This window comes from Puma concolor, chromosome A1 (assembly GCF_028749965.1).
Source record: "Puma concolor isolate L17-30 chromosome A1, mPumCon1.1.hap2, whole genome shotgun sequence".
Lineage (NCBI taxonomy): Eukaryota > Metazoa > Chordata > Mammalia > Carnivora > Felidae > Puma > Puma concolor.
The window spans coordinates 102,255,403-102,274,129 of record NC_141667.1 but is presented as its reverse complement, the minus strand read 5'-3'; the positions used below and the strand labels follow the sequence as shown (position 1 = coordinate 102,274,129).

General features: G+C 42.0%; 1 protein-coding gene across 1 annotated transcript in view; it reads left to right on the top strand.

Moving 5' to 3' along the window:
• Positions 1-18,727, top strand: part of ARHGEF28 (Rho guanine nucleotide exchange factor 28) — a 311,363-nt gene that overhangs the window by 139,703 nt on the left and 152,933 nt on the right. The window contains exons 5-6 of the mRNA XM_086699008.1: positions 11,500-11,683; positions 14,207-14,387. Of these exons, the coding sequence (XP_086555134.1) occupies positions 11,500-11,683; positions 14,207-14,387 (365 nt within the window). The remainder of the gene's footprint in view (positions 1-11,499; positions 11,684-14,206; positions 14,388-18,727) is intronic.

The window sequence follows — 18,727 nt, the reverse complement described above, 5'->3', positions numbered from 1 at the left end:
TAAGAAGCAAGATTTGTGTAACACTTGAAATAGAGCTTGGCTGGCGTTTTTATCCTTGAGTACAATTTGCTGGCTGCAGAAATAGAAAAAAATAGAGCAAGGCTCAGGAGCATCGCCCTGTTGGTTGGCCTTGACTTGTGTTCTAGGTCTTAGTAGCCAGGAGATGGCATAATGAACTTGAAGACTGACTTAGTGTCCCACAGACTGTGATAGGTCAGCTTTGCTTTTGAGCCCTGAAGCTTTGCACTGGATGGCAAATTTTAAATAACATCAGCTGGTGTCCTACCAGTGGATAGGAAACCCATAAAGGACAGATTTCTTAAAAAATACAGGTTTTCAGTTTAAACAAGATTGCGGAGTATGGAAATTAATGCATGACAGGTATCCACTAACTCTGAGGTTTTAATTGTTTTTCTTGGAAATCTTGACATTTTTCAAGCCGTTACATATACACTCAATATTACTTTCTAGCCTTGTGTTACTTCTGATACTATCTCATGGAACAAACATCTCCACACTTCCTTTTCTGACATTTTAAGCTGAAATTCGATTCCTCCAGTTGCTAAGGTAACCTACTGCATGAATGCTAGTGGTGGAGAGAATGTTTTTTAGAATAGGTTCCATGATAAGGGGGGTGGGAGGGAGGGGAGGGCGGGTGATGGGTATTGAAGAGGGCATATTTTGGGATGAGCACTGGGTGTTGTATGGAAACCAATTTGACAATAAATTTCATAAAAAAAAAAGAGTTGGAAAAAAATAGAATAGGTTCCATGTTAAATTGGTAAAAGGGTTACACATTACTTAGGCTTGTATACAAATAGGCATCATTTGTGACATTTTCAGTCTTTATTTTTAAGATTTTGTTTTTAAGTAATGTCTACACCCAATGTAGGGCTTGAACTCACAACCCTGAGATCAAGAGTTGCGTGCTCTGCTGGCTGAGCCAGCCAGGCCTCCTGAAGTTTTAAATCTTTAAGAATGTTTTCTATGTCTTCCACCTACCCGCCCCCCCCCCCCCCCCCCTGCTTTTTAAGCCTTTTATTGTTAAGGAATGGGTTTTCTGGCAGTTAAGAATTTAATACGGAATTGAACTCTCAAGGAAAAGGAACCCCTCATCAAGTAATTTGAATTTATTTTTCAGTTAAAGCCTTATTAAGCACATTGTCTGTTTAAGGTATTATATTTTAAAGATGAGAAGGCAGCTGAAAGATTTCCTTAAATAATAAGCTTCCTACTTTTACCTGGCATTAATGGCCCTTAGACTGGAATTGAGAATTATCTATTAGTTCTCACATAAGAGATAGAACAGAGGGTTGTATCCAGGTTACTTTCTCCCTCTCTCATAGTTTTCAAGGGAAAACAATGTAAGTGGAAGCTCCTGCTTTTTCAAACGCCCTGCCCTAATGTGCTTCCTAAAGGATTTAGGACAATGGAAGGTTCTGGGATTTACCTCTGGGTGGCCATGTCCCATCCCTGCTTCTCTCATCTGGAAACCCTTCAAACAGCAGGATTCCTATGACTGTTTTGATTGCACTCAGGGGACTAACACTGAACTTGCAAATGACGGTATCCAAGGATTCTGCTGATACTCAAGGAAAAAAAAATAAAATTTTTGCTTTTTTCCCTAGATTTCTTGAAGAGGATTTGAATGTTAGCAGCTGTCCTTGTGTTACTTTATTTTAAAAAATAAATAATTGGCTTTAAAACTACCAAGGCTTGCAGATTAAAGTCTGATGGTTGAACAGGTAGGTGGGACAGACTTGGACAGGAGGTGGGCAGTGAGGCAGAAGTGAGGAGATGTTCTTAGGGAAATAACCAACCTGTGTCCTTTGGCAGTGACCTGCTGTATGTGGTCCAAGTGAACTGTGAAGGGCCTTGCCTTGACTCTTTAAATGTGGGCCTTTATGTGATCATGAGGCTATATAGGTAGAATCCCCCCCCCCCCCCCCCCCCGCCAAATCTTTTGTAATCCTGCCCTGGGTTCTAGTTCATAATGATACTCACATACTTGCTTTCTCTGCCCTACCTTTGTAGCAGTAGAAACTTTTTTTTTAAATTTTTTATTAAAAAAAAAATTTTTTTAACGTTTATTTATTTTTGAGACAGAGACAGAGCATCAACAGGGGAGGGGCAGAGAGAAAGGGAGACACAGAATCGGAAGCAGGCTCCAGGCTCTGAGCCATCAGCCCAGAGCCTGACGCGGGGCTCGAACTCACCGACCGCGAGATCGTGACCTGAGCTGAAGTCAGACGCTTAACCGACTGAGCCACCCAGGCACCCCTGTAGCAGTAGAAACTTTAATTTGCAGACCTGTCATGAGACCGTGGTGTGTGTGTGTGTGTCTCTCTCTCTCTCTCTCTCTCTCTGTGTTGACCTAGCTGGCCAACATGTGCACAGTGGGGTATGAGCCTGCATCCTTAGGAGGGGTGTGGCTTAGTTCTTTATGCTTGGTTTCTTGACTCTTGCTTTGTTGACTTAAGTTCTATCTTCACTGCCCTTCTTGTTTTTGCCATCTTTTACATAATCATTTCTTTGCCTTTAAGAATTTGAGTTTTGGGGGTGGAAAAGCCTGGGTTCAGATTCCCGGTGCTCCATTTAGTATCTGAATGAGCTTGGACAATTAGTTGATGGTGTCATATCTCAGTTTCTGCTCCTCTTCAATGGGGAAAATAATAGGCCTTACCTTGTGTCAGGATCAAATAAGACAACGTATGTAAGTCACATAATAAATGTTAGGGGGAAACGAGGGTTGTAACGTTCTTACCGTCACCGGCAACTGACAAGCATGAAATAAAAAGGGTGGTTGTGCTGGTCCATTTCTTTGCTTTCATTCGTATGTCAACAGCTGCTCATGTGGACTTCTCGTGATCTCTTTCAACCTCCTCACCCTCATCCCAGGCACGGAGCACCTTAAACCCTGGTTTCTTACTCGGTTTATTCCATCTAGCTTCCTCTTCTAGGCTCACCAGAATATCCCTAGCTGAGCATGCCCCTCGTGCTGAAAGATGGGATGAGGTCTCCCCACTGGTGGGGTAACTCACAACCATTGAGTTAAATATTTCTCAGTCTAGCCCTTTGTACAGAACTCTGGCTTCCAGTGCGTGGGAGGGCAGTGAGTGGACCCTGCCCAGCTGTAGACCACAGCTGGCCTGGTTGTGCTTCAACTCGGACTCCCAGTGCAGATTTCAAAAGGCCATTGCCAAGATTTGATGAGTCTACAGTTTTTCTGCTTGTCAATAATACAGTTAGATGGTAATGTATTTTCATTTCTCTCCCAAACAGAACAGCGTGCTTGGAGGGTCCCTTGGAGGGGGGCCTGGCAATTCCACAGGCTCCCCTGTGGTGCGAGGGGAAAGAACGCTCAGTGCCATAGTAGGCTGTCAACAAATGCAAATAAGTGAATACATGGAGAACACGAATAAGAGCTTGGAGAAATATTAACAGTTGATGAAAAAAAATCTAGTGCACAGTCTGGAAGGGGCGTATGACCTAATTGTCGCTTATGGTACCTAAGAACCGCCTGCTGCCCAAGGCATGGGGCTCTAGCACATTTGTCTTAATGGCTCATCTGGTGTCCTACATCGATGCAGTTACAGCACCCTCCTAAGCAGACGGCTGGTTCTCTTAACTGATGCTTTTAAATTATAACCAGAGGAAAACTGTTTTGCAGTATATCATGTCTCTCTTTAGTGACAGTTGTACTTTTTCTATGAAAAAGATCAGATAAATGTGTACTACTGGTAAGTCCCCCCCAGTACTGGCTTCCAGAGTTCGTGAGAACCCTGCCTCATGTGTTATTTTCATTACATCACCCTGACAATCCTGGGTAGTAGGCTGGGAAGGTAACACTTTGCTTCTCCGGATCAAGCAACTTAAACTTGAAAATTTAAGTGGCCTTTCCAGAGCCACATCTCTCTCAGTGTTGAAATCCAGATTGTTCAGTTCTTTTGTCTGTCCACCTTTGTGCCATATACTGTTGTGTCTGGATTCTGAACACGGAATATTGATGCCCACCTTGTATCATTCAGTTTGGATATGTCCCCCAGATAGCGAAGGCCAGAAATTGGTGCCCATCGTTAAGTCCTGATAAGGACTTTGTAGTGTTTCAGTGTGTTAGTCCTAGTTCCATAAGGTAAAATAAAGTGGAACCAACCTTTAAGAGCTGCAGACTCCATGAAGTGCCTTCCAGCATTGTGTATCGCAATGTGAATTTTATGGAATGATACTGTGTGATTGATGTGTTCCCATATCTGCGGTCAGCGGTTGTAACTGGGGTGTCTCCTATATGTCTGACGCAGAAAGTTAAATTTCAGGAAGATAAAACCCACCCTTATGGTTGCTACTCTCCTCCTGCCTTGGGTTTATGACCCAGCCATGCCTGCCATGTTGGTGCTGTGCTCTTTCTTATCTTTCCTATGAACCTGTGTATACTTGCCGTTCCTGTCCTAGACCCAACAATCTCTGATCTTACGTGTGGAAGGCTGATTTTTACTTGACACACCCAAGTCCTGATGAGATCACTTAAATGAAAGCTACCATAATACATGATTTCTCCTCCCATTTTGTTGAGAGTCCTGGGGTGGGGGGCGGGGAAAGGAGATTGTGTCATGTCATATATTCTCACCTGTGCTACATAGAATTTTTGGCAATACTTTTTTTCATTCTCCTTACTTTCTGTTCATCATTTTGGCCTTGTATAAACACCTGTAAAATTTCAAATCATGATACATGATTGAGGTTGATTATCCTGCAGAGTAGTTTCTTTATAGGTCCAATAGTTTCCTTATTTCTATTCATACTCTTTCTGTCTAAGCCTAGACCTGTAGCTCATCATACAGTGGCTTCAAGGGCCAGATATTTATTCTGAACAGGAGTGGGTTGACAGCATGCTATTGGAAGACAAGGGACCTGCCCATCTTTGCAGCCACCGGGTCCGGCATCTGGTACTAGGTTCATTCAATGTTTGTTTACTGAGTGGCTTAAATGCAAAAATTGAGGCCTCCATCAGTATGTATGTGGTTTTGGAAATGAGAGGACAACTTATTTTAATGATTGGGTTATATGTGAATTAAAAAATGTCTTTTGTTATTCATAAACTTAAAGTGTTGAAGACATTTCAATGACTCCACTCACAAGTTACGGAATATTATTAAGTCCTACAATGTAGAAGTACTTCTGAATTAAATTGTATTTAAAAATATTTGCTTCTAGATTATTGTCTCTATCACACTTATTTTCAATATCTTGTTTACAGCATTTAAGGTTATATCTTGGTTTGGCAGCAAACATAGAATAAAAATACCTTGCATCAGTTACAAACTTCTTTTTGTTATTGGTGACATGTTTTAGATAATCTTTTTAAAATTTATTTTTCTCATTAACACGTGGTGTAGCCTTGACTTTAGGAGTACAACCCACTGATTCATCTCTTATACTTGACACCCAGCGTTCATCCTGAAAAGTGCCCTCCTTAATAAAAGTGCCCTCCTTAATGCCTGTCACCCATTTAGCCACCCCGCCCTCCTCTATCAGCCCTCAGTTCTCTGTATTTAAGAGTCTCTTAGGGTTTGCCTCCCTCTGTTTTTATCTTCTTTTTCCTTCCCTTCTCCTGTTTTCATCAGTAGAGTTTCTCAAATTCCACATATGAGTGAAGTCCTATGATATCTGTCTTTCTCTGACTTATTTTGCTTTAGCCAATAGATCTTAAGAGATGACTGGGAAGACTGTGGTATAAAAAGAAAGCAGAGCTTGGCATTTTGTTAACCACTTACCTATTGAAAATAGCAGATCTTAACCCTGATGTTGCAAGAATCGCTTGGGAATCTTTAGGAAAAAGCTAATGCTTGGGTGCCACCACCAGAAATTCTGTTTTAATTGTCCTGGGGAGAGGCTTAAACACAGCTCTCTGCATGTGGGGGGAGAGACATACGGGCGCCTTTAGATCCCAGAAGAAGCAGTCTCACTCACGGTCCCCTATTTCTCCCAGAGAGATAACACTGACTTGTACAGTAGTCTTTCCTTGCTTTTCCTTGAAGTTCTACTCCCTGTGTATTCCTGAAAAGTATGCCTTAGTTTTCACTTTTTAAAATGTTGTTAATTGAAACATGTTCTGTGTATTCTTCTGTGACTTTTCCCCAACATTGTATTTCTTAGTTTTTTTCTTTCTTTCTTTTTTTTTTTTTTTTTTACGAGAGAGTGAGAAAGAAGTGAGCACACAAAGAAGGAAAGGGGCAGAGGCAGAGAGACAGACAGACAGACAGACTCCTAAGGAGGCTTTGTGTTCAGGGCAGAGCCTGTTGTGGGGCTTGATCTCAGGACCCTGGGATCATGACCTGAGCTGAAATCAAGAGCCAGACCCTCAACCAACTGAGCCACCCAGGCACCCTTATATTTCTTGTTTTTTTTTTTTTTTTTTTTTTTTTTTTTTCCTGTATTAGTCTGATTTTCAGTTGTTAGGATACTAGTGTGATTATTCTACAGTTGAATCTATTGTTGATGGACGTTGAAATCACTTCTATTTTTGACAATTTTACATCTTTTTGTGTGTTTGCTGGTGTACAAAGCCTAGTCCTAGGAGGGTTTATTAAGTGGGAGTGGAATTGCTCAGTCAGATACAACATAAGCTTGGGTAAATTTAATAGACGATCCCAATGTGTTTTCCAAAGTGGTTATGCCGATTTACGTTTCCTGTAGCAGTGACTGTGAATTCCTGAGGGCTTGATCATTCATTTTTCAGTCTTGCAACCTGAACTTTCTGCTAATGTCAAGGCATAGACAGACCTTGTGAAGCTATAACGGTCCCAGATTTGGACTGAACAGTATATAAAGTCACTCTCCTTTAGCAACAGCCACACTGTTTCTGCTCCTGTGCTCACACGCTCTGGGAGGTCCCTTGGTGTGTACTGGATTTCATGGATGCTGGATCCCTGGTCAGTCAGGGCCAGGAACTTGTGCCTTTGATGTGACAGCCTCATTTTCGAGGCAGAGAAACTGAGGTATGGCACAGCCAGAGGCTTGGGCTTTGTACCTCCTCCTCTGTCTGGGGCAGATGAGCCTCCCTTTTTTGCCGTGACGGGAAATGCTGGTTGAATGTCACAGCCTGCTCACTTCTTGTTTTGTGCCTGGGTGATCTTACTCCCAGGATGTGACAGGTCATATCTTCTACTGTTTGCCATTAGAACAATTACTAGTAATTCTGTTTTAGAAACATTAGTCCACATAACTCCTGGCACCAGCCAGACAGGATGAGGCATATTTATTTGGTTAAAAAAAACATTTTAAACACCCTCCTTCCCATGTCTGCCAAATTGTATAACCTCTTTTCACAGCTTGTTTTCCTGACCGCTGTTAAGAATCTGAAACTCTATAACAAGCAGAATTATTTATATATGTCACAGTGTTTCCTATTTCAGGCTGTTTGCCTGATTCTAGGCTCTGAACTTTCCTACTGAATGAGAAAGCTCTCTCTCAAAACATTTTGGTCAGTTTCTTACTTGTTTTCTCCAAAGAACAGAAGATCCTCTCTTCCCCTGCCTTCCCACCTTCCTGGGAAGTGGGGAGTTTGGGAGGGAAGGACAGTTTGAGCAGTGAGCAGTTCAGTCCCACAAGTTTGCTGTGCTCTCTTAAGAAGTAGATGTGAGGTTGGAGCCTGAGGAGGGGAGTAGGGAGCTGGATTAGCAGAACAGTCCTGGAAAGTGCTCCAGAGGAGGAAACTTCTCCCCACACCCACACTGTCAGCCAGATTAAATACACTGATCTACTTCCCAGGTTCAAGGGCTTGTGCGTCACTGCCCCCAGGCAGTGTAGGGGAGTTGCATTTAAATGATTGACACTATACTTGAGTTTATCAATGGTTTGATTTTATTTTATTTTTTTATTTTTATTTTTTTTTTTAATTTTTTTTTCAACGTTTATTTATTTTTGGGACAGAGAGAGACAGAGCATGAACGGGCGAGGGGCAGAGAGAGAGGGAGACACAGAATCGGAAACAGGCTCCAGGCTCTGAGCCATTAGCCCAGAGCCCGACGCGGGGCTCGAACCCACGGACTGCGAGATCGTGACCTGAGCTGAAGTCGGACGCTTAACCGACTGCGCCACCCAGGCGCCCCGGGAGTTGCATTTAAATGACACCATACTTGAGTTTATCAATGGCTTGATTTTAAAGGGAATGCAGGGACACCTAGGTGGCTCAGTTGGTTAAGTGTTGGACACTTAGTTTAGGCTCAAATCATAATCTCACAGTTCCTGAGATTGAGCCCCACATCGGGTCCTGTACTTACAGTGCAGAGCCTGCTGGGGATTGTCTCTCCGCCCCTACCCTTACTTGTACTCTCTTGTTCTCTCAAAATAAATAAACTTAAAAAAAAAAAAAAAAAAAAAGACCTGGCTTAGGTTTAGATATTCCGTTTTTGGTCTTTTTCTTGGAAGAAAATTGTATCCCATAGACCCATGTGATATTTGTCACCAGATTCAAATTGGGATCTAGGACTTAGAAATTCCATCCTAGGGTAGCTGGTTATGATCTAATGCTGACATACATGTTCGGGAGTGTCCTTGTGCATGTGTGTTGGTTTCATTACCAGATCCTAACCGGTCTCTTCCTCATTTTTAAGAAGGGGGGGATACATGGAAATGTTCTCAAACATGCCTTGTTGGGAATCTGTTCAGAAGGAAAATCCGACTTTCTAATAAAATGAGTTTAAAGGATAAAATAAACATCACTTCTTCAATAGCCTTTTGAAGGTATCAAGTATATTAAACAGATACCTAGCAGGGGTGCACACTTCGTTTTTAGCTGTTTTGACATTTCAGTTGTCCTCTTATGGGGCCAGGGGGTCTGTGCTGTGTCACACGGACAGGGAGCAAATGCACTGTGAAGTTGTGCTTTTCCCTGCGAGGACTTACTTACATATTTGAGATAGAAGGCTTTATGGGGAAGCAAAAATAATGTAAAAATAGGAAGGGGGACAAAACATAAGAGACTCAAACACAGAGAACAAACTGAGGGTTGCTGGAGGGGTTGTGGGTGGGGGGATGCGCTAAAAGGGGAAGGAGCATTAAAGAAGACACTTGTGGGGATGAGCACTGGGTGTTATGCATAGGGGTTGAATCACTGGAATCTACTCCTGAAGTCCTTCTTGCACTATATGCTAACTAACTTGGATGTAAATTAAAAAAATAAATAAATTAAAAAAATGAATTGCAACTAGAAAAAAACTTTTTTTTTTTTTTTAAAGGCTGTACGTTCTTGATCTAGATAAATAATATAAACCCCTAGGGGCATCTGGGTGCCTCAATTGGTTGAGTGACCAACTCTTGATCTCAGCTCAAGTCATGATCTCACAGTTCATGAGTTCAAGCCCTGCATCGGGTTCTACAATGATGGTACAGAGCCTGCTTGGGATTCTGTCTCTCCTTCTCTCTGCCCCTCCCCTACTTGTGAGCACTCTTTCTTGCTCTCAGAATAACGTTAAGAAATAACGTTAAGGAAAATCCCACTAAAGACAAAAGCAAAGCAGTTTTCTTCTGCTTTTTTTGTAGTGGAGTATTTCCTTCTAATTGTTTGAAATTCAGATGTTGTTGGATGCTAGCTCTCCAAGTAGCATCAGCACAGCCTGCTGGGGAAAAGAAAGCTGAGTTAACTCCCTACCCTGGAAAGACAGAACAACACCTTTACACGGCCTTACCGGGCTCTTCAAGGGGGGAGGGCAGGGTTGGAATGTCATGAGAACTTGAAGTTGGGCTTAACGATGGTCTTCTAAGGCAGAGGAGTGGCGGTAGGCAGGGAAAAGAGTTGGATTAGGACTCGATAAGGATCATGATATCATAAAGCTTGGTTTCAGGGTTTAAGCTTCTTGATGCTTTTTGCAGAACAGTTGATGGGTCTTGAAGGGATGATGAATATACCATCGTTTGCCCAGGGAAGAGTCTCCTGGGGTTGGTTACTCGTGGGGTTATGTTAAGGAAGACAATGGAAAAGTAAAGTCATGTTCACGGAGACTGTGAACTGTGTGGAGAAGTAGGTAGTCTTTGTCCTCAGTGTCAAGACTCCATGAGAGTATGTAGTTTTTGTTCACAGATTTTAGTCGAGGTGTCAGAGGCGGAACTAAGGACGGTAGGTGCTCCAAATGGCACCTGCAGTCATCTATGAAAAGCTAACTTTTATGGGTAACTTTTATGGGTACTCAACAGGGAAAGGGCCCCGTTGGTTATATATTCGTTCATTCAACAGGCAGCTATTTCTAGAGCATATACATGTGGTTGACACTACACTGGGGTAGAAGACATAGGTCCCTCCCCTGCTGGCCTTTCTCTTCGGTACGATGCAGTGTGCTCTGTTCCTCTTTCCTATTAGAACTTCAGCCAGTAACATGACTCAACTTAAGGGGTATGTATGATTCAAATTCTTACTGCATGCTTATTCCAACAGATACCGAGTGTTAGGATTTTCAGGTTTAGTTTGTGAAGACTAGGTTTGTTTCAAGGGGTGTCTTGATGCCTACGGAGTTCATGGGCCTACTTTTTTTTTTAACGTAAGCATATTCACTTTTCTCTGTGTGTCCAGTGTAATCTTTATCATGAGCCATCTGTGTTCCAAGCACTGGGTGTTGCAGTAGAAACATCGGTGTACAAATTCTGTACAAATCAGGCACTTTTAACATAGACAAATCACGGAGATTCTAACAGTTGCTGTTCAACTCACAAATACTGGATGACTTCAGTTTGTCACATACTACGCTGGGTGTTGAGATTAAAAAACAAAATTCCTCAGTCTGTACACTGATACACACAGGAGACAACCATAATGTAAAGTAGCAAACACCACGGTGAAAACTCAGATACACAGATCAATCAGGAACCTTCTGTCAGGGGGTGTGTGAAAAGGCACAGGCTGACTTTTTTAAGCAGAGCGCCAAAGTGGCTTTGCCAGCCCTGAAATTATCTAACAGATGGGTGAAAGCACCTCTATGACGTTTGGGAAAGACCATGGTCTCAAGTATTCTGGACACAGGAAACCCATTGCTGACCCACCTTCTCATCAGGGGCGGAGCACCTCTGAGGATGAAGAGTGGGAACGGGGGCTCCTTTACAGTTGGGGCCTCTGAGAGTCTGCCCTACTGAAATAGCAGTATCTCCTTAAAGGGCACCTTGGAGTGTTTCTGAAGGGCCGTGTGCACCTAGCACTTGTTTTCCCGGACGAGTTTACTGCACTTGGGAAAAGGGACGTGAGTGTGCACTGTAGTGGGTAGGAGCAGCACTGGGCTACCGATGAGCCAGCCCTGGGCCAGACTGTCTCCAGCACCTACTGGGTGTCTAACTTTGGACAAATCACTTGACGTGTCCACATATATGAAATGAGGTGTTTGGATTAGATGCTTTTGATGCTTCCTTCCAGTTCTAACATTCTGTATTATGTCTAAAGACATGGTTATCTTGGATGAAACGTATAAGACAAAGTTTGTGAATAGAGGAACTGATATCCTGTGTTTTCCTTTTCAGTGTCTTTATGCAGAGAGTCTCTTCTACACCTGGCTATGAGATGGGGCCTGCCTAAGCTGTCTCGTTTCCTCTTGTGTCTCCCTGGGGGAGTCCAGGCTTTGGCTTTACCCAATGAAGAAGGTGCCACCCCATTAGACTTAGCTTTACATGCCGGATACTCTGAGCTGGTTGAAGACATCACAAAGTGAGTTTGGCTACTTGTTAGATTGATTCTCTCTTAACCTATTTCTATAAAGTGTTCCAAGTATTGTGGGAAAATAGAAATAAACCAAATCACAAGCTAATGTTGGTTTATGTTTTACCATTAGTTCTCATGTATAAAGTATAGAGTATGTGAGCAGATAGACAGATGTATTTATTATCAACATTTCATGGGGGGAGTTAGGGGAAAAAGTCTTGAAAGGCTCAGAGGGAGCTGTAATAAAGAGAAAAGTTGGCAAAACACTAGCCTAAACCCTACTTATCTTTCAGGTTTCAGCTTAAATAGGACTTCTTTAAAAAAAAACAAACAAAACTAAAAATAAATAGCACTTCTTGAGAGAAACCATCTACATTAGAGCCTTTTGTGATCATGATTAATTTATAATATGGTGGTTAAAATTATTAACAATATTAAAAAATTTTTTTTAATGTTTTTTATTTATTTTTGAAGGAGAGAGAGACCGAGCATGAATGGGGGGGGAAGAGCGCAGAGAGAGGGAAACACAGAATCCAAAGCGGGCTCCAGGCTCTGAACTGTCAGCACAGAGCCCAATGCAGGGCTCGAACTCACGAACTGTGAGATCATGATGAGCCAAAGTCGGACACTTAACCAACTGAGCCACCCAGGCGCCCCAAGATTATTGACAATATTATTTAGAATTTTATATGTAGTCATCATTTGTTGCCTAGGTCTCCATCCTGTATCACTTACGGGCTGAAACTATTTGTTTACCCATTGTAGTATTTCTGATACATTTTCAGTATATAATGCTCACTGAAAGAATATAAATTATTGAATCAACCGAGCCAGCCAGGCACCCTAAATTTTTGTTGAATCAATGATAGATAAACCCTAAGATACTGTGTAGTTATTAGGATTTAGTGAAGTAATGTAAAAGAAACAATGTAAAGGGGCTGTAAAGTTTGCTCTGTTGATGACATCAACATTGTCAATGAAGGAGGGATGTGTCGTTTTTTACTTACAATGGTTCAGATTGGTCGTTATTCTGAAGAAAGGGAGATTCGTATATAGCGGTTTCCTTGACTTAACCAGGTGTTAAAAAATGGGAAAGTGCATTGAAAATTACAAATAAATATAAATATATTCAGAGTATTATTACCTGGTGTATCTTAATGGACTGGTTTTTCTTGTTTGGCTTATGAAACTCAATGTGATTAATTTATAATTTTATGCTGCATAAATGGATATTGGCATAGAAGTCAGAGCTTTTTGTTTATTTTTGTCCTACTTGAGTCACGTGACTGCCAACCGAGGAAAAAAAAGCCAATCCAAAAGGTCTTTTCTTGGGTCTAATATGACCCCACTTGCTTGGCTAAAAAGGCCAAAGCAGGACTACTTTCTTTGACTTGGTCATTGTGGGGGGTTCAGATTTAGATCAAAGCCCAGGAGGCTGACTTCATCTTGGGTAGCTTGGTACCTTTCACCTGTCTCCAGGGCCAGAAGATATTATGTTAGCGTGGGGAGTTGTTTTCTAAAAGATTCTGGAGTTGATACTAGTAATTCATGCCAAGAATTTGGGGAGATACCCCACATCTTAGAATGTAAGTGCTCTTAGTGGATCTCTTTTTGTTGCTCCATATGATGGAGTTAATATTTATTTGATTGGAAGTATATTCTCTTTTTGTGAAGCAAATATTCATTAACAAAATGAGGTCATGTAAGAGAAGGAAAGAGGCATAGAACTAATTCTGTGAAGTGAGGAATCGGTGGGGATGTGACAACCTGCTGAGGTGAGCTCCTATCGGGAAGCACTAGCATTTTCCTCCGAAGGCTCCTTTACTGTTGCAATTACATGACCTTGTGAGCTGTCCAGAATATTATGATACTAACCATACAGCCTGCATGTAGCTAATGAATGTGCAGTTGTTCTTGGCCAAAACGAAACAGAAAATTAGTTCATATTCAAGAATTCAGCTTGGGAATATTGTTTCTTTGTTTATGGGTGTTTTCAAGAATAGAACAAGATCAAATTTATGCTTTTTTAATTTGCCTGATAAAATGATTTATAACAGTGGACCTGTGTGTTATGAATATCCCACTTGTTTGTACCATCCGAACCTCACTGTGCTCCCTGGAGATCATATCTATTTTCCACTGTAATCACCTAATAAGCTGTTGGCTGCCAGCTAATTTGTTCTATTACACATGACCCCGTTAAAGCAAGAGGCATCTTTTTGAGTTAAAGAGAGAATAGAATATTGAGGTACAATACTGTGTTTAAAAGTCTGTAGTTTCATTAGTTACATAAATATCTTTAAAGTATGTAGTATACGTGAATAGCTTTTCAACTGACATCTTCTCTAGGTAGAAAATGTAGCTTTATTAAAGGATCTGTTTACATGATCTTATGTACTTGTTGTCAGTGGGTGGCTTGCATGGATCATTTGCCAGTTGGATTTCTAATACTGGGTGCAGTGAGGGTACTGGGATCTTGGAGTTGATATCTCTGAAATTGCCAGTGGGTTTTGATATGTGACATTTCAGTTTCCAGGGCAGACGTTTCCCCGACTTTTCCCGGGTGCAGCTCAGTGAAGATGCCTTCCTGCAGTATATTCACTCCTCAGAAACGCTGACCTTGACTCTGAACCACACGGCTGAGCATTTGTTGGAGGGAGATATTAAACTCTTCAGGAAATACTTTTGGGACAGAGCCTTTCTCCTCCAGGTGTGTGTCCCTTCATTCTGGTATGTAATAACTGATACTCCTTGAGAGTACAGACAGCAGGCTTATTCTTTTGGGAACAGTGTTTTGGAGGGTAGCACTTCATTTTTTTATAGCGAAGCTTTGGACATGAAATTGGAGACTGTGTTACATCGGTAGAATGAAGATTATTGCCTAATATTTTGGAGGTAGAACATAGTAACTTGTGTAAGGATTTATTTTCCAGGAGTCAGCGTCCCCAGTGTTGGATTTTAATTATCTAATACTGGATATTTGGTATTCATTTATTGATTTTACTGAATTCTTTTTTTTTAACGTTTATTTATTTATTTTGAGAGAGAAAGCACAAGTGGGATGAGGGGCAGAGAGAGAGGGAGAGACAGAGAATTCCAAGCAGGTTCCATCCACACTGTTAGTGCAGAGCCTGATGTGGGGCTTAATCCCACGACCCATGAGATCATGGTCTGAGCTGAAATTAAGAGTTGGCTCATTAACTGACTGAGCCACCTAGGTGTCCCTGATTTTACTTAATTCTTATTTAAAGCTATTGCATTTAGGGCTGTTATACATGAAGAATACCGACTTCTGGGCTTTCTTAAGACTTAGATGTAGTTAAGCATTATCCCAGCATGTAGATTCTTCTTGAATGGGAATGGTCGTTTGAAATCCGTTCCTTTTCAAAGGCTGGCTCAAACACCACCTTTCAGTGACATCATAGCGTGCTCAGCTCAGAGTTTAAAATGTTTCATCTTTATTATTTTTGATTTTTTTTTGTAGAATCTGGAGCAATATAAAGAATATTTACATCTTTTAATTATCGTGAAGCAAAATGTTACTTTGAGTAAAAGGCTCGAGTCCATCTAGTTGACAGTGCTCCGGGGTATAACGGATTCACTCACCAGATCCCCTGATGTCCTGTGTTCCCAAGTGTTTGCTTCATATAATTAAACTGCAGTTTTAGTAAAAACAAAAGAAACCCCCCCCCCCCCAAAACACAAAACATTGTTATCAAAGATGATGGTTGGCTTAGTCCATATAGGGTTTTATCTAAAGAAGTAAAATGAAGAGCATCTGGGTGGCTCAGTTGGTCAAGCATCTGATTTCAGCTCAGGTCATGATCTCATGGTTCATGGGATTGAGCCCCATGATAGGCTCTGTGCTGACAGCTCAGAGCCTGGAGCTTGCTTTGGATTCTGTGTCTCCCTCTCTCTCCCCCTCCCCCACTCATGTTCTCTTGCTCTCTCTCTCTCAAAAGTAAATAAACATTTAAAAAAATTAAAGAAATAATATGAAACATGCTCCTCATTGTGAACTACATCCCTTTGTTGGGTTTTAGGAAATGTATCATTTTCTGGCATACAGCGTTGCCTCATTTGCTTAAGGATGCTTGTCATTTTAAGACTGTAAAGCCATCAGCCATTCCTGTGGCTTCTCACCCAAGCCCCCAGGGGTAGATATTCTGACCAGGCCAAGCCATGGCCTTGAAGAGCAGCATTGCTCTCGATGTGCTCAGCTCCCTGCACCCGTGCAGGGACACAGCTCAGGAGCACGTGTGTCCTTAGATGGGGTGTTCTGGTCACAGCGCAGCATCTGGTGACAAAACTCTTAAAAGCAATAGAGCCTACCCTGCGTATAGCAAAAATCATGACCATTTGTTTCATTATAAAAAGCCACCAACTTCTGAGGCTGGATTCATGATTTCTCATGACACATTTGAGATAATACCGAGGGCCTGGAAGATGTAAGATGAGTAGATACCGGTGTTCAGTAATTGGTGGTAGTGGACTCAGAGTAGCAGAGACCAAATGGAGATTGCTTTCCAGTTTCTTGGAGATTTTCATTTCATGAGAAGGGCTCAATGGAAGAATAGAAGTTGTGTGGCTGGGTGGTGAGCAGAGGAACAGGAAAGGAAGAGAGCAGAGATTCATGAGGTTACTGTGATTTATAAGAAAGAAAGTCATAGCACATGCTTTGGATCCATTTGGGTCCATTATGCATCCATTGGATCATAGCTCCTACGACCACAACCTTTGGGGTTTTGAAGAGTTGACAATGATGTAGGTGTCTTTTGTTATGTTAATGAGGCGACTCTCGGAAAGTAGCTAGTGTTGGGGACTGTGATTAGGGGGTTGGAACTTTCTTTCATTCCACCCTCTGACCTGGGTGGGGGCTGTCGGCAGGAGATGGAATTTGCCTGTGGCCAATGATTTAATGAATCATGCCTATGTAATGAAGCATCCTTGAGAACTCAAAAGGCCAGGGTTCCGGACAGCTTGTAGGTTGGTCACCTGGGGTGGTGATGGGAGTGGTATGCTCCATGAGAACACGGAGGCTCTTTGCCCTTTGCCTGTACCTTACTCCACGTCCCTGAGTTACATGCTTTTGTAATAAGCCGGCAATCTGGTAGGTACACTGTTGCTCTGAGGTCTGAGAGCCCCTCTAGCAAATTAATCACATCCAAGGTGGGGAGGTTGTGGGAATCTCTGATTTATAGTCCTTTGGTCAGAAGCACAAATTACAGCTTGGACTTACAAGTGGCATCTGAAGTGGAGGAGGCCGGTCTTGGATGGTGTCAGAGAATTGCTCCTTCGTAAGGAAGCTCCCCACCCTTCCCCGCCCCAGCCTGGAATTGGGTCCAGAACCCTAACAGACATCCAAGTAGTTCATCCTCACCCGTGCTACAAAATGTTTCCATGGTATTCTTGAATTCACAGTCTTCAGGGGTACTTCTTTCTGGTTTGATTCTATTTTAAATGAAAACAGGTGATGACTGTTACAGGTTGTCCCTGCTAAAGCTTTATCATTTGGGGGAACAAATATAAAATACATGTATAGTAGTAAAGTATTCATGTTTTGTTAAATCTGAGATGTGGGAAAGTCTATTTTTTTTTTTTTTTTTTTTTTTTACATAAAAGCCGTAGAAATGACTTTCAGGTACTAATTTATTCTCAAGGAACTGAATCATACATAGCCTTTGTCTTGTCAAAGAGGCGTCTTCAGTCTTGGGATTTGGTCAGTGCTTAGTTACCTGCAGCCCTTCTAGAACAACAACCGTAAAACCTTGCTACAGAAGCCTGAGGCTGCTTTACCATAGACTAGAGCTATGCAGGAAGCGATCCCATTTAGACACCCTACTTGTTAAGAGTTATAAAGAATTCATCTTAGCACCCTGTAGTATAGCTGACACTAGTGTACTGATAATTGGCAATAATCATTAAGTGTTAAAAAATGCCAAGTTGGGGGCGCCTGGGTGGCTCTGTCGGTTGAGCGTCCGACTTTGGCTCAGGTCATGATCTCGCAGTCTGTGAGTTCGAGCCCCGCATCGGGCTCTGTGCTGATGGCTCAGAGCCTGGAGCCTGCTTCGGATTCTGTGTCTCCCTCTCTCTCTGACCCTCCCCCACTCATGCTCTGTCTCTCTCTCTGTCAAAAATAAATAAAACATTAAAAAAAAACAATTAAAAAAAAATGCCAAGTTGGTGCTAAATATCCAAATAGTAAAGATATTAGGAAATTAGATAATAGGCAAACATCTTAGCTATATTTTCCAATCATGATTTCATTTTCTCCTCATGACAGAGTTTTTGCTATTAACCAGAACACTGAGAATTTAGTTCTTGAACTTGGCTAACATTAATAATAATTTCAGCTAGGAAATTCCAAGATTGCATCGAAATTTGCTCAGAGGAATAAAAACTGTTTTAATACCTGCCATTTAAAAAAAAAAAAAAGAGTAAGTATTTGCTTACTTCAGGTTTTGTTTTGTAATCAGAAACCAGCATTGTCTGATGCCCTTTTCACACAGGCTTGCCCATTGCCCTCACTGAAAGACTAGGATTTCAGTGTTAGGGCTAACCCGGATAATCACATGGGCTGGTGGTTGTGTTTGGCCTTGAGCCTGCATGGCAGGATCTCCTAAGACCCTAGTCCCTCTCGATTTCATCTCCTTAGCACCTCCCAATACGTACCTGGTCTGGTCCACCCTTTAATTCCATGGTGGACCCTAGAAGAGAGAATACTGCATCTTGAGGATAAGGCTGGCAGGAGTTAATAGCTATAGAGGGTAGGTGACTCAATGCTTGTTCCCTGCCCCCTTTGTGGTTTGGCTAAGTATGTATATTTCCATGGGCTGCAGTGTTAGGCTGTTTTACCGTTTGGCAGGTCAGCATGTCATTCTGTGGCTCTTTTCATTTTACTGGCCATGGGGTATCCATTTGAAAAGGAAATGCGGAGGGCTCCAGGGCGGCAGCTACTCTCTAAGGCCACCAGCTTGGTCTCAGCCTGGGCAGCCTGTACCAGCATATGGTGGCTTGCAGCCCAAGACCAGTGGTCGTCCTGGGCCCTCC